Source organism: Hippoglossus hippoglossus, chromosome 17 (genome assembly GCF_009819705.1).
Source record: "Hippoglossus hippoglossus isolate fHipHip1 chromosome 17, fHipHip1.pri, whole genome shotgun sequence".
Taxonomy (NCBI): domain Eukaryota; kingdom Metazoa; phylum Chordata; class Actinopteri; order Pleuronectiformes; family Pleuronectidae; genus Hippoglossus; species Hippoglossus hippoglossus.
In genome coordinates this window covers 155,777-171,802 of record NC_047167.1, presented here as the reverse complement: position 1 = coordinate 171,802, position 16,026 = coordinate 155,777, and the positions used below count along the sequence as shown (strand labels likewise).

The 16,026-nt window shown below is 40.3% G+C and overlaps 1 protein-coding gene across 6 annotated transcripts in view; it reads left to right on the top strand.

Annotated features, from left to right (window-relative positions):
• Positions 1 to 16,026, top strand: part of dnai4 (dynein axonemal intermediate chain 4) — a 31,178-nt gene that overhangs the window by 11,666 nt on the left and 3,486 nt on the right. For 2 of the 6 annotated variants that reach the window (XM_034612695.1, XM_034612700.1), the window contains 13 exons: positions 8,828 to 8,934; positions 9,215 to 9,371; positions 9,614 to 9,741; positions 10,185 to 10,349; positions 11,734 to 11,919; positions 12,055 to 12,209; positions 13,043 to 13,129; positions 13,251 to 13,405; positions 13,527 to 13,687; positions 14,159 to 14,277; positions 14,467 to 14,565; positions 15,494 to 15,720; positions 15,803 to 15,956. In XM_034612695.1, coding sequence (XP_034468586.1) covers positions 8,828 to 8,934; positions 9,215 to 9,371; positions 9,614 to 9,741; positions 10,185 to 10,349; positions 11,734 to 11,919; positions 12,055 to 12,209; positions 13,043 to 13,129; positions 13,251 to 13,405; positions 13,527 to 13,687; positions 14,159 to 14,277; positions 14,467 to 14,565; positions 15,494 to 15,720; positions 15,803 to 15,956 — 1,900 coding nt within the window. The remainder of the gene's footprint in view (positions 1 to 8,827; positions 8,935 to 9,214; positions 9,372 to 9,613; positions 9,742 to 10,184; positions 10,350 to 11,733; positions 11,920 to 12,054; positions 12,210 to 13,042; positions 13,130 to 13,250; positions 13,406 to 13,526; positions 13,688 to 14,158; positions 14,278 to 14,466; positions 14,566 to 15,493; positions 15,721 to 15,802; positions 15,957 to 16,026) is intronic. The other 4 variants (XM_034612696.1, XM_034612697.1, XM_034612699.1 and 1 more) reach the window with 4 other exon arrangements.

Below are 16,026 nucleotides of genomic sequence, written 5' to 3'. Positions count from 1 at the left end.
CCTTTGACCTTGGCCATGCTCTTGCACTCCCCAAACACGACAAGCAGCTGCACTGCGTTTCAAAGAGAGGAGGCAGTGTCTTCGAAAACAAGTGAATAAACCTACTAGATTAAACAACTTCAATCAAAATCAAAAACTTAATCACATTAACCATCATCATAATTAACATATTGCAGCTTCTTCAACCCATGTGCATTACGCACGTAGAGCATCACTCCAAATTTTTCTTCAGTGTAATAAGTATTTGTTTATTATTAATCAATTCCGATTCACAAGGTCTCATTTCGATTTGATTCAGCATCTATTTCAGTTAAGGATATATCATTGTACAGTACTAATTTTGCTTGGATTTGTGTAACTGTGGTGCACTATGCAAATATTATAGTTGGCCTGTCTCGATAGCAAATGTTGTTTGGAGATATTGTCAGAACTCTCAAACCATTTTAAAACACAATAATAATATTATAACATAATCATGCAATCTCACCTTTTCAAAGAGCAATGAGCGTAACTTAATTGTACAGAACGTTTAATCCGATACTTGAATTTAATTTAGAAATATTGAAATATCCTTGATGAATAAAACATAAATAAAAAATACACCACTCATAAAATGGACTCTTTAGCCCCGTTAACAAAAATTGCTCTTGAATAAATATTAAACATTTGGCACAGGATATATGTTACCAGCTCAACTGGACGGGATGTATTATGTTAGTATTCAATCTTTTCCTCTATCGTGTGTTTATGTTTATGAATTGCCTCGCAGGTCGGATCAAACAGTCTTGCCGGACGTTCCCCACCCTTGCTCTAATTGAATCTTTAAAATCTAAACACTAATATTGTATAATTACAAAATTATTAGGACAATTACTAACTGACCCTTTAATAATCACGTCAAATAGGAACACTAAAAGTGATATTGAACAAAAGATATGCTCAAACCTAAATTTAAACTGCGAATTAAATATTTGAATTGAATACAAATTATTATATATAATTAATCACAAAAAGGGTAACAGTCCTGTAAATCATTTAGAATGTCTTAATTATCTATAGAATTAAAGAAACAGAAGCACTAAGTAGACTAAAAATTCACTGTCTGATTACTAGAAATCACACTTGTAACAGCAGTAGGGATTTGTCAACAGATAGAAACAGACATGGATGGCCCCACCCACAGGGGAGAAGTCATGCTATCTCCATCGTATTCTCAGAAAGATTCGCAACATCTGCTTGAGACAAGAAATGGTTCGATGAAGACATTAAAGGTACCAGATGAACGGTTTGCTGCGACGAAAAAAAACACATTTTTATATGCATGCAATTAGGGTGAATAGAGTACGGATTCATCTTTATTACATTTCCAATCAGTGACTTTTTTACCCTTTTTAGCAAAAAGACCTAAATTCTGCCTCTTTTTTTTTTCTTCTTTAGCGAGTGAGATGTGTGGCCTGGAGTCTGAGACTTCAATGTTTCAGACTGTTTTTCTGATAAGCGAACTAAACCCACACATTGGCGTGTATCCGAGCATAAATATGTTATCAAAAGTTTCTCACTTTTGCATTCATCCCTATACCATTGTTTTTCATATGCGATGTCAGGACCCATATAATGTGATGTTTCTCAAAGCATATGTGCTAGTAAGGTCATTTTTCATTTCTAAGCATGTGATTGCTTCTGATATTAGTGTGTGTGTGTGTGTGTGTCAGTGAAAGTGGTGTCATTATCATGTGTGTGTGGTATGTGTGATACCGTGCTTAGGACCTAAGGCGTCAAGTGAGTCAGAGTTTTCACCGCTCTCTTTTTTTCATGGTGTAGGCAGATGGAGATGATTTGTGTGCGTATTGACGTGTCTGATGCATGTAATTGCAGCAATGTGGAGGTCTTTTCAGTTTTATCTTTTGTTGTGTCTTTGTTGGGCCTTGTAGTTTTCTTCAGCATGCAGGGCATGTCGTCGAACTTCATTCAGTTTTTCTTCGGACCAGGAGATGCAGCTGTGTCTGACAGCCTGTGCTATTTCAGGATGGAGCTCGATGAAGTTGTTTCTCAGGTGGGCCTCCCAGGCGGAGATTTCTTCGCCTGAATCTCCTGGTGATGGTCAACTACTGCCACCTGTTGCTGAGTTCGTGGAGTCTGGTTGATGGGCGGTTGTTGCTGGTGGGACACAGGGTGGTGGTGAACCGGCTGAGGCTGAAGCCACTTCAGGTCATTGCAGAGGGGCGCAGGTCGAGATTGAAGTCCACTCTGACACACTGAGGCACTGTAGGATACAAAGAAGAATTTTTCTGAGCAGAGTAATCTGTTCGTTCACATTCATTTGTCATTTTATCATCTTCATTTTGACCATACAGCAATTGTTTTGCATTATAGTTCGTTTTTCTATTTAAATCTCCAGTTCTATTTTATGGAAAAAAGAAAAAAAATCATAGAACAAAGAAAAACCATCAGTATAGTGTTGACAGCACATGTAAGGTATAGCAAGTTATCTTAACAGAGATGCATTGAAGGACAAATTGAAATGATAGTTATAATAATAGTAATATAAAATAAAAAAATGAAGGCATATAAAGATGTACCTAAAAGATATAAAGACACATTGATATGTAAGAATAGTCAGAAATTATCTGTATGTGAATAAAGAACTTTGCAAATCGAATGAAAAAGTTCCCAGTTCTATCTTTTCCTCCAACCTTGGAGGGTCAGGGTTAGGGCTCCCCTCTGGTGAAGCCAAATTCCTTTATCCATATTGGTGGTCTGCACTATATGTTTAGTCTGCATTATTTTCACATTTTGAGCCTCAAAATCGGGCAAATTATCCGGATTCAATTTAGTCCCTTTGTTTCCCATCTTGAAGTTTCTGATCCCAAAGGTCCCGGTCCTTAGTTTCCCATGGTGTACACTTCTTCTCTTTAAGACACTGTCGTCACCGCAAATTCAGATTGTTTAGGCTACAAGGCTGATAAAAGCAGTCAAACAGCGGTAAATATTTTTAAAGAAGATCCCTGATCTCTCTTTTTCGCATATGTTCCAAACATATAATATATCACTCTGCCCTGTTATGACAATATTGGCAATCAGATTTTACAGATGGAAACCAAAGGGATAATTTGTTTTCTAAATTAGGTTTGTACGTTATTTGACAAATTATTTCAGTTTATAGAATTATTTCAGAGTCTCACCGTAAGGACGACAAAGGTCCCATTGTGTGGAGATCCCAGTGGTGACTGTCCGGGGCCCTGACGGTCAGCCCTCTCGTCTCTGTGTTTCACTGAGCTAGAGGCTGAAGTATTTTTTTCTCTCAGGATGATCAGTCACCGTCCGTTTGTGGCTCCAGACGAGTCACACAAGGAATCCCACTTCTGACACCAAGTTTGTGATGGAAATTAGCATGCATAAACAGAGATAATCCCTAGTACAGATTGATTATATAATTTTCTATTACAATATAGACTCTGATATATTCTGAAAGATTCTTGATTATATTTCTAGATATATTCTTTTGTTATTAGGGCCCGAAATCTGGACTTGCAGCGAGAGCTTCAACCAAATTTGAGGCGAGCTCAGACTGTGAAAACATAATGATGAAATAGATCAGATAGAGAACGTATTTTATATAGCACAATGTGTCTCTTTTTTAGTATTACCCTTGCTCCGGTTCATGGCGCCTGCCATTTGCCTCAGAGGTGTGACGACGACAGACAGTTTCCTATAAAGTAGAACATGACAAAAAAGTCACTTTTATGAAAAAACTTAACAAGAACAAACTCTTTATGTTTAAGCAGTTCGTACACATTTAAATGTAAACTAGTTCTGCTCAAGCAGTCATTGCTCTCTTTTTTTTTTACCAACTTTCTCGCTAATCCCACAGTTTTTTACACGCTATTCAGATCTGCCTTTTACTTAGCTTAGAAGTTAGCAATGGCTTCTCTCTTTAGCTTAGCTCTTACTGTAATTTTGGGATTGTGGGTACCGTCTTTTCTGCTTCTAATCCTCCACACTGGGCACGCAGCTTTGCTTTCCAATGCAGTCATCCACTCTTCCAGGGAAAGAAGTGTGGTGTTCACTTCAGACAGTTTCTTCACACCGAAAACAGCGTCATTCATCGCCGGTATCTTCTTGTCTGCGGTAGCAGGACTTCAATCATGAGGCTGTGATTGGACAAGCCCTCTAATGTGATGGCGCTGACGACTGACGTGGCATCTTCATATATATGTATGTAACATGGACGTAGCTTCTGGCTCCAAACGAAGAAGTCTATGCGGAAGTGCTTAAAAGTGTAATACCGCCCGAGATCCAGCAGGGGCTGGCTCAACTGAAAATAATATAGTAATTAATTAGATATTAGAATATAAAAAGCCGTAGATTTAGGGGCGTGTCTGTTTGATTGACACACGGAGACTCCCGGATGATCGACAGGCACTAGCTGAGCGGGTCAGCCCAGAGAGAGACTCACTGGAGAAAAACAGGAGCTGTGTTTACACCGTGTTCACTCACTTCTCTCATATTTACTGTGATTCTGTCGGTATCAGTCGCTGGAGAAGGTTTTTACACCGCCGCATTTACTGTTAGTTTGTCTTTATTAGGGCCCGAGCACAGTGTGAGGACCCTGTTGCTATAGCTTCGGTTATTAGTTTTGAGTTCACAGTTTTGAGTTTAAGGCCTGCTCTTCAGTAACATCAGGCACAGAGGAGCCGATGTCTCCGGTTTGTTCGGTGAGTAAACTCTTGTTTTCTTAAAGTTTTATTTTTTATCTTCACGTGTTCTCTATGCTCAACAAAAGTTACTTTGTGTTTCTATGTGTTCTGACCGGAGAAGAGGAAACTGTTAGCATGCTAGTTACTGTTGCAGTTAAAGGGGACATAGCATGCCCATTTTACCACAAGTTGATATGGTTCCTTGGGGTCTTAATGAAATGTCTGTAACATACTTTGGTCAAAATACCACAAGGATCATTTAAAACAGCACCCTTTTTACCCTGTATAAAACAGCCCTCCACAGAGTGACCTGTTTTGAGTGCCTGTTCCTTTAAATGCTAATGAGCCAGCTCCCCCCTCCCCCTCTCCCCCCATGATTTTAAACGATATAAATTACATATTTTATATGATATAAATTATCAAATATGCATCCCATACTTTGTATTCCCCTTCTGTTGTCCTGGAGTTTTAATTTTCCCAATCACATAATTAAATGTCCCCCTCTGCCCATCCACTACAAGCACACAAGCAGACAGAGAGAGAGAGAAAGAGAGGGGTGGGGGGGGGGGGGCTATGAAGACCATCATTTACCCCCGAACCCCGACATTCAACGGGTACAACAACAAGCGGAGAAAGCAGAATCGCGGGCTGACCTTATATATACAGTCTATGGGGCTGACCAGCGCGGAGAAATGCACGTCCCGTGTGAACAGCCAGGCGGCTGCGCGCTTGAGAACGGCGCTGCCTCGCAGCCTCGCTGCGTCCGGTGTAAACCTGGCGTAACGAGTGTGGGGGGAAGAGGTGGGGGGGGGGGGGGGGGGTGAGGTGGGGGTGGGCCAAGGCCATGTAGGGAGACTTCCAGTGCCTTGTTACGACACAAAACCCAGGAAGCTCAATCGAGTCGCTCAAGCATGACGTTTCTGACTTAGAGGAACCATAACAAAACGAGCGAGTGTTTTTTTCCCAGAGTTTTTGGGTTGGTAGACATGCCAGATACCCACATTAACCTGTAGAAGCACTAACAAAGTGGAATTTGCATGCTATGTCCCCTTTAATGTGAATCACGATGCTAACCAAGCTAGCTAGTTAGCCAATTCCCTCAGGGCTGTTAATCAGGTAAAACGTTGTGTGTAAGTCTATGTAGTTATGCAGTGAAGCTGTCAGATTATACTGACTGTGTAGAAAAAACAGACAGTAAGTTAACTACATTAGATATGTATGATTACTTTCGGTTTTAATGATTTCTCCTGGGCTGTGGATGTTGGATTGGTGCCAGTGTCTTTATTTCCTCATTAATCTGATTATTTAATTCTGATGTGATAATGTCTGATTGTTACCAAATAATTCCTTAATTATTTTTCTACTTCTCTCTGCTGACATGCTTTTGTATTTTTTTTTATCATCCATGAATCTACCAGAGGCTAAAGGACTTAAGCTTGAGTTGATGATAGTGACGTAAAACAACTGGACCTCATCCAACGATCACAATGACTAGTGTGAACAGAAGGAAGACCTCATGTATGGAGCAGCATATTGGGTGCCATTCTTCAGGATGTGGAGGAGAGAGACTGGATAACAACATCCTTAATTATTTAATAAGATGTGATGACAACGTCAATAAACCACCTTCAGTTTCCTCTGAAATGACAGACCAACATAACTTTGTGTTTGATTCTCTACATTCTCAGATTGAGTTTTTTACCCTTTACTTTATTTCTGCTGTTTTTAGAGGTGGTAGTAACGTTTTTAAAACATAACTTGCAATTTATTTACCTAGAATTAGTAAATGGATCAACTTTAGCATACACAACCTTCACAGGTAATTGTTTACCAATGTGACATGAAGAGTCCTTTTGGAACTGTACAACCTGAAGTTTACCGGGATTATTTGTGTCTTCTATAACAAATGTTTACTGCTGTTAACACTTTTAAGTATGTATTAGATATACATGATTAAGTCTTTACTTAACCTCTGATATTTATGATTAAACTGTACTGAGTACATTTTTCATTGACTACAGATGACTTGCCTGGTATTTGCACATTTAACCCTTATAATAAATCAAACAGGACTTGGTGGTGAATTAATTGGTGAATTAATGTTTTCATTGTCATAAAATGTTGTCATAAGACACATAATCAAAGTATTAACTCATATCCTAGCTATCAATGATTGATTTGATTAAAACCAAAATATAAAAGGCCTGTGATTAATTTTAAATTCCAACAACACATTCATCAAAGTTTTCTTGTATGATTACAATACTGTGCATGTAAAATAGTTTCATAGATAACTTTATTGCACATTAAACTAGATTAATACATTTATAATCCAACAAAAGATTAAATACAGTTGAGGATCAAGGTAAAGCTGATCGTCACTGTAGGAAGATTCATCTTTAGAGCTTAACATTTAGTGAGTAGAATTTACAGTAGAAAAGTTAGAATTGAGAGTCCAGGAGACATTATTCATCACAGTTCAGGGTTAGACCCAACTCCTCCCTTTGATCCAAATATTGTTATGTCCGCCTCAGCCTGGCTCCAAACTGCCAAGATGGCGCTGATCAAATTCGAAACTCTCGGCTTCAAAACGGGAGTTCACAAACCAATGGGTGATGTCACGCTAGGTTGCCACAACGTCAAGGTGTGTCTTCTTCAAGGCAAGGTCAAAGACATTGCCTTTAATCCATCAATCCACTAATACTTTAACCCCTTTAAGTCACTTCATATAGACATCTGGCTATATGGATATATCAAAGACACCGTGACGGTCTTTGATATGTCATTAAGAAAAACAGGGAATGAAGAAGAGGAAGAAGACACAGTAGATGGACATATTATTGGATCAGAGACTTTATATTTGATACGTTTATTGAGGTAAGAATTGGGACAGCTTTATCAGGAAGCTATATGGTGGAAAATGGTACTCCTCAGGGCAGTGTCATTAGTCTAATATTGTTTTCAAATATGATGAATGATGTGTTCTCTCAAGTTCAGGTTGATATTGGGCGGCCCTCTTTGCTGATGATGGAGCCTTGTGGAAAGGGGAAGGAATATTCATCATATTATGGGAGAAAATACAAGACAAAATTCATGTGGTAGAAAATGGTTATATTCCTGCGGTTTTAAGTTCTCAGTGTAAAAAACTAAATCATTAGTGTTCACTAGTAAGAGAGGGTTGATACACAGCTAGGTATGAAAACAGAATAGAGCGTTGCATGCGTTTCACGTACGGTCAACACCATCAGGTGTCATCATGACTCAATATTGACAAATTGATCTGATCAGGGCAGGACTGCGATCATGTGAAAGAGGTTTGAAGCTGATTGGACAATATAATAAATCCCTCTTTTTTGATTAATCATCAAAATTCGACGCCACGGTCAGACCGTGTGACGTACACAAAACATTCAAGGTAGTTTTTCTCTCCATGGAGTTAACATGACACTCACTGAATTTGAAGTTGATCTTCAAAAATATTCTTCAAAATACTTCCTGTTTGGTCTAGCATATCGACCGCAGAGGGTTTTTTGTTCGTAATGAAATGACACATGTCCCTACCAATTTTTGTACATGTTGGTCAATCATGTTGTTAGGGCTGCTCTTTAGGTGGCACTATTCAGCTATTTTGCCCCGCCCATTCCTTAAAATCATATGAATGTCTTCAGGGGGGGACTGTTGTTACACACATGTAGTAAGAGGGAGATTGAACAAAGTACACTGGAGTTTCGGCAATTTCGTATGTCACGGCGACTTGTTGAAATTTGACGCCAACCCACTAAGATTGTGTTTGACGAAAACTCACAGTTCTAATAAGACTTCATCATCAATGTCTTGAGGCCCTTCTTACAAAGTTTAACATAGTTGCGGTCAAAGGCCGAGGAGAAGTACATCAAAGTTTACGATGTGCAAATAACAAGACATTTCCTGTTGCCACCATGGGGCGCTGTGATTTTAAGTCATGATTTCTGTGTAGATGTTGTCAGGCTGGGACTCTTGTCATACATGTTTAGTTTGGAGTCAATTGGATCACGTATGTCTGAGATACACCACCCTTTGTTTTGATGGCGAATAACAAAAACTTGACGCCACGCCACGGTCACACCTTGTTGTTTTTGTGTTTTTCTTAGGTCACTATTAGGAAGTAGCAGGATATCCAGCCAGTCTACAATAGACTCCATGAATGAGGACATTGAGGAAACATTTTCCAAACGAGACATGCCTATCAACTTCCCAGGTTCAACACAATAATCACCTTTGTCTACCACTAAAACAATTATACACACACAAACATGCATGCTTACAATTTCCTTGCTTTTGTTCTATTGTTTGTTGGTCTTGATTGCTATCACAATTTTTTTAGATTAACCTTTAAAATTGTTACATGACACTACGTTTATTTAAACTAAATGCAGTATAATACAGTTACATGTTATAATGACTGAGTGTCACAGCTATCTATGGAAGATAGCTTTAACATGCTGTACTTTTTGTCCATGTGTTTTACCCCTTGCCAGATGTCCAAGGGAAGAAAGACACTGTGAAAGAATTGGTGACAGAAGAAATGTTAAAAGAAGTCATAGACGTCTACATCTCTGAGACGGACAGCATTTCACTGCTGGACATACCCTGCTATGTTGTGTCAGTGGATACTGATGATGCAGAAGTTATCATGTAAGCGAAGTAGTCCTTCTTATGAATTTCCTCACCACTTTAAATCTTTTTGGACTGAAGAAGAGAGTTTATACCATGGGCGCATACTAATGCAGTACTGCAGAGACTTATGTATTACAAAGTCCTGATTAGTGATGATTCTCCGGTGATGACACAGATAGCTGTGGCTATGTGAGTCGAATTGATCAGTTTTTATCTTTTGGTTTCAAAAAGTTGGTCTCATATTCACCTTGTTATTACAGAGAGAGAAACAATCAGTATGCTGAAGTTTGCAGGAACAGAATGGGCAATGATCGATCAATGCAGACACTGAATGAAGCAGTGAAAAACAAACATGTCCAGATCGATGGCATGGTAATGGTGGACACAGGTTAGGCTCATTATTTTTTCTCACAGCTTACAATCTTAATGTTATTGATTGTTAATATGATGTGTCTTGTCCAACGTATCACTGCTCTGGTTCACTCAGAGTTCAGTGCATGTCTAAAAGTAGCTATAGTCAGAGTAGCTGGTGAACAAAGTCCAACACCCTTTTTCCAGTGTCTAAGATACAGTCATTGCTTTGTACTAAACCCAAAGATCTTCAGTGATCTATAACAGAAAAGTATTAAATCTGTAAATATAAAAACATTTGAGAAGATGAAAGTAGTAAATAATACTCAAACTTATTCTTAAGCAATTACCCAATTATGAATCGAGATATTGAGTAATTGTTGCAGCTTATGTTTGTGCCTACTAACTTACACTTACAAATAGAGGATGTTCATTGTTTCATCTGTACTGTATATAATCAACACTTTATTGTTTACACAGCCACGACTGTCAGCACCTGGGACATGTATGACACTCTGTGCAGCCCTGAGCAGGATGACACTGTGCGCAGTCCTGAACCAGAGAAACTTAACTATCCAGATGCTGTCTTGGGCATAAGCAGAGGTGCAGAGAGGGGCATGTCATTGGGCAGCACAGCCAGCATAGGTAACAATCAAAGACACACTCTGCTTCTGTCTGGGGTTTTTCATGTATAATTCCAGTCCATATATTAATATTACTGTGGATTATTTACTGGTGTACATGTACAGAAAAATTTACACTATATCATTACAAAGCATTAATTAAATCAAATTGTATTTGTGAAATGCTAATTGACAATATAGATCATCTTAAGGCACTTTACATAGTAAGGTTGAGACCTTACAGAATTATAGAGAAACTCAACAGTTCCATTAACAAGGAAACTGTGGAGAGAAAAAAACAGGAAGAAACTTCTAGAACCTCTAGACCAGGGGTCGTCAATCCGCGGCTCTGGAGCCTTCTGCAGTGGCCCCCTGTACACTGTTCATATTTCGATGAACTGAACGAAACAGTTTTCGCATGCTGAACTTGATAGGAGTGACGTTCACTACAGCAACAGTAAACGTCACTCACAAATGTGTGTGCGTGTGTGTGTGTGTGTGCTCCCAGACAGCGCGCACACTCACAGGGCTCCTCCCCCCGCCCCTACTCACTCGCTCAGAGAGACACACGCAGTGAGATCAGAGCTCGTTCACGTGAATCAGCCTGTCAGTGACTTTGTTGAATAGAACAGTGGAAACAGTGAAAACACAGAGTTTCTCTGGTCACAGCTTCTCAGTGATCAGAGCAGAAGCTGCAGTTGGTTTGTACCGAGCTGGAGTTTCTGTGTCCTCCTCCACTCTGCTCTCACTTGAACTAATAAACACTCGTCACTAGTTATCAGGACCTGATCAGCACATGAAGTAACTTAGTGTTTGTTTGATTCGCTCCAGAGTTTATGAGGCTGCATTTAAACATCATGAAAATGACTCGTCATCATTTTGTGCTCAGTACAACAGGAGACGTGACGCTCACAGTCAGGACTCAGTGTTAAAGTGAGCGGAGCGACACGCAGACATGATCCGACACCATTGATTCAGAACCAAACACATGACTGTACGTTTGTCACCTAAATCAGCCCAATAAAAAAATTGAACGTGAACTAGTTAATTTTTGGAAATGTGAAATTTGTTAAATATTTTAAAAAATGAACTATGAACATGAACTAGTTAATTTTCACCTGCATGAACTGAACTTTGAACTAGTTATTTTTAAGTGTGAACTGGCACAACACTGAGTATAGATATATATAAAACATTATAAGCTGTGTTATCAAATATGTTTTGCAGCTCCAGACAAATTTTATTTGGTGGAAGAAGGGGCAAAATGTCTCTTTTGATAGTAAAGGTTGCCAACCCCTGCTCTAGACTCAGTGCCGCCTCGACCAGTTGGAATAATTATCCTGTAATGATTCAGATTAGGATTTGCAACAACTGTTATGTATTCATTTTCTTAAATTTCTCTTCAGCCAGTGCTGCTAGCTCACTGAAGGATGTGGAAGTGGTTGGAAACACCTTGAATTCTGAGTCAGACCTGCAGCTCATCATGCATTCAGAGAAATTCCAATACTGCTTACTGGTAATGGAGAGAGGCATCCTTGGAAATATCTTTCAACCTAACCTGGCTGTATACAGACAGCTGCCTGCACTGGAAGGTAACACACATTTACATACATTCTTCCACTTTAGAATAACTGATGCACAAGCGTGTGTATACAGGTGGCAATGAAGGTAAATCAACCTGCTTAGTTGTCAGACCCATTTGTGACTGTGATCACTGATTGTTTCAGACCCAGACAGTCCGGTGAAGCCTGGGACCATGGAGCAGAGGAAGGAGGATGCAGAAAGCTGTGGGTCTCCTGCTCTGCAGCGTCTGTGGACTTTCAGCTGTGAGCTCAGCAGAGGACGCAGTGTTAGCAGCATGGCCTGGAACAAGAAGAACCCGGTAAAGGCTAGCTAGCTGTGTAGGAGGATGATGTACCTGTTCTGAGTCCTGCCAGCTAAGCTTTGCTTGGTCAATTGTTTTTTATTCAAGGGCAAACAGCTTTCACTGAGCACAGCAGACCTATTTAATCAGTGAACTAACCTAATAACTGGGTTGTGATCATGTAGTATAGGTAAAGAGGGATGACGTGTCTCCACTTCCTACCACTGTCCAGAAAGATCAGAGTCTGCGCAGTAGTAATCGGGGATGGAACGGTGGTAGGGAGGTCCTGTCAATACACATGCTCAACCATTCACGAGTTAGTCTCATGTACATTTTCCATTCATTAATATGGAGGAAGCAGGATTTATGACCTAAACTGCAGCCAGCTATAAGGCGGCGATAGATATGCTTTGGCTTGACTTTTGGGGAGCAGTTATGTCATCCCTCTTTCTATACTGTCTATGGTTGTGATTCCAAAAATATGGTAGCAGGGTAATCCAGCTGTGCAGATAATATGTTATAAATACATCCCACATACAGTGGAGGTAAATTTAATTTTCAATTGTGTTGCACGAAGGATGTAAAAAGTTAGATTTGACAACACTAATGAAATTTTGCAGACATAGTGTACTTGTCATAATTCCCAGAAAACGTTCTCAGTAGTTTTCATTGGATCTCATTGAGGTCTGTGCATTAGCCAGAGTAACTAAGACAGTTTTTCATCATCTGCAGAAACAGCATTCTGTTCAGATGCTATTAAAGAAAGTGAGACAGTAAATCGCATCTGTCCCTGGATGTTAAATATTTGTACTATTCTACTGATTAAGACATATCTTCTTGTGCTCTGTTAGGACCTCCTAGCTGTGGGTTATGGTGAATTGGTTTCCAGTGACCTGAAACCTGGCCTGGTGTGCTGCTGGTCCCTCAAAAACCCCACAGTAAGTGTTTCTTTTGACCTTTATTTACTTTCCATGACTTCCAGGCATCACACTACCTCAGTCAGCCGCATACAATGTATAATAAATTGATGTGGGAGTTGTGATATGTGCTCATCCGCAGTGGCCGGAGCGTGTTGTCCACTGTGACAGCGCTGTGACCTCTCTGGACTTTTCAGCCAACAACCCCAGTCAGCTGGCTGTGGGGATGCATGATGGCAGCATCGCTATCTACGATGTACAGAGTCAAGACAAAAAGTGGCATGTGATCAGCAGCAGGTGAGGACCGTGTGTGTGTGTGTGTGTGTGAGACAGTGCAGCTCTGACATGACGCACAGATAATAAAGCTCTCTTTGATGCTAGGTACAATAGTCCTCTTTGTGTCTTTGTCTCTGTGCAGCGAGTGTCCCAAAAAGCACTTGGGTCCAGTGCGGCAGCTCAGATGGACTCAACAAAAGCTGAGTTTAACAGGAGAGGAGAAGGTGGAGGTGCTCTTCTCTGTGGCTGCTGATGGCAGGATCAGCATCTGGTTTGTCCTCAACAGTGGCCTCGACTGCATAGGTATGTGTAGTGAGCAGCAGGCGGTGATTTGAGCACTGTCAGTTCAGCTCAGGGTACATAGTGATAGACAATGAGACAATGAGTTTACATGAATTCAGATTTAACCCATTCACTAACCTGATGAAGGAGTTAATTTAGATCTCACTCTTTCATGTAGGAACTTTAGCTTTTCCATAAATACTTTAAACATTGATACACTTGCTCTATTTATGGTTAACACTGTCTTATCTCTTAAATGTTTTAAATATAGATGTGCTCAGTTACACTGGACAAAAAAACATCTTTGAAAGGTTGAAACTCTAATAAGAATGGTTTTCCATGATTGAAAGTTTTGAAGCCTTGCATAATGTTTTGATAGGCTGAAATTTAGCTTCTCTGTAAAAAAAAAAAAAAACATATTTCAAATGATAAAAAATTTGGTGTATTGTTATTACATGATTATCCAAATCAGTGGTGCATCTTCTGTCGTAGACCTTATGAAGCTCAAGAGGATTCATAATATGAAGAAGAAGGCTGGAAGGAACAAAGACAAGACAGAAAGTGTTCTGTCAGCACTGACTCCTGGTCTGTGCTTTGACTTCCATCCAACAGTAAGTTTGTAGCAGAGATCCAGCAGATTATAGCCTTAGTGCAGACGAGCTTACAGTAGTTACTGTACTACAAAGATTGTTTCTGATTGCTGACATGTTTATGCAGTTCCAGTTATTAGTTGCACAGGATGTGTTTCTCCTACTCTGATAGATGAATGAATGATTTGACTGTTGTCATCATGTCATCAGGACTCCAGTCTCTACTTGGCTGGAACGTGGGACGGTCACATCCACAAGTGCTCCTGTTCCAACAGTCAGCAGTTTCTGGAGACTTTCAGGAAACACTTTGTGAGTCCTTCAGGGTTGAAAAGCTCTACTACCCAACCAAGCTTATATTTTATTTCCTGTGATTCTGTGCTCATAAAATCCATCAATGCTCTATAACACAGTGCTTTGTTTAGTTGGTGGCCCCTCATCTGTTTCCTGATGTTTTTGTTAGGTTTGTGTGCAGTTATTACCACTTTCTTTCCCTTTTGCATTTTAAAGCCAGTCAGACGCCTTATGAGACTTCCAACATGCACATATTTATCATCTGATTACCGTGAGTTGATTTGCTTGCAGGTCCCGTTGCACAGATTAGGTGGATGAATGTTTGCATGTAGTCTAAATGCGTGTATATGAGGTGGTCTTACGTCCAGATCAAATCAAAAGTAGCTTAACGTATAGTAAGTAAAATGATGTACGAGTTCAAAGTAGCAAAACAACAAACAGTAATTAAAGATAATCAACCAACTTAGGAGCATGCGGCTGAAAACTGTTTCTCTGCGGCATCTTTGTCCTTTGTTGCACACCTGGTTCAATTAACCTCTTGCCGGCCGTCTGCTACGTCATTGGCTGGTATTAGTCCCAGCCCATCAGCAACAGCCAAAACATGTTCATTAAATATAATGGCTCCAACACCACTACTGTGGGTTGTTCAATTCACAAATGTTTTTGATGAGGCACTTTGTGCACAACTATAACACAAATATGTCTGCACTGGTTTGTCCTGGCTTCTCTGATGTGTAAGCACCTGTCACTCATACTACTACAAAAGTTTAAGTGAGTCCGTTTTCGTCTGTGTTGTGGCAGACAAGAAGAGCCACTGGGAGGATGCTAAAGTTGTCCACTTGTTGCTGATGTTGTTATTGCTGTGGCTTTATGCTCTATATCCTGGGCCACAGGGTTGAGTATTGACAGAGAAGCTCAGTAACGTTGATATCTTTCTCCCTATCAGTGTCCTGTGAACTGTGTCGCATGGTGTCCACTCAGTCCTGACGTTTTTCTGAGCTGCTCCTCTGACTGGACCATCCAGCTGTGGAAGCAGGACCACCTTCACCCCGTGTTAGGTTTTACTTCTACCCAGAGGGCAGTGTACGACATCAAGTGGTCCCCAAAGTGGGCCACTGTATTTGGAGCTGTTAATGAGGGACAGCTCGAGATCTGGGACCTGAATTCAAGCGTGTGAGTCAGACCGAAATGACAACCAGTCTCATTAACTTTAAGCCTTTTTGTTTCTGTGACATATCCTGTGTCTCTCCTTCAGCCTCGACCCAGTTGCTGTGCAACCTGCTGCCACTAGTGTGATGATGAGGTCCCTGCTGTTTGCCTTACACACAGATTGTGTCCTGGTAGGAGACAGCGATGGACAAGTGACAGTTTACCAGCTCAAGAACCTCAGTGTGGGAGAGAGCAGCCAGGTAAAACTCTAGCACAAGTGACCAGGCACACTGGTAAATTCTCAGGGTTGCCCAGTTCACACAGTGAGTA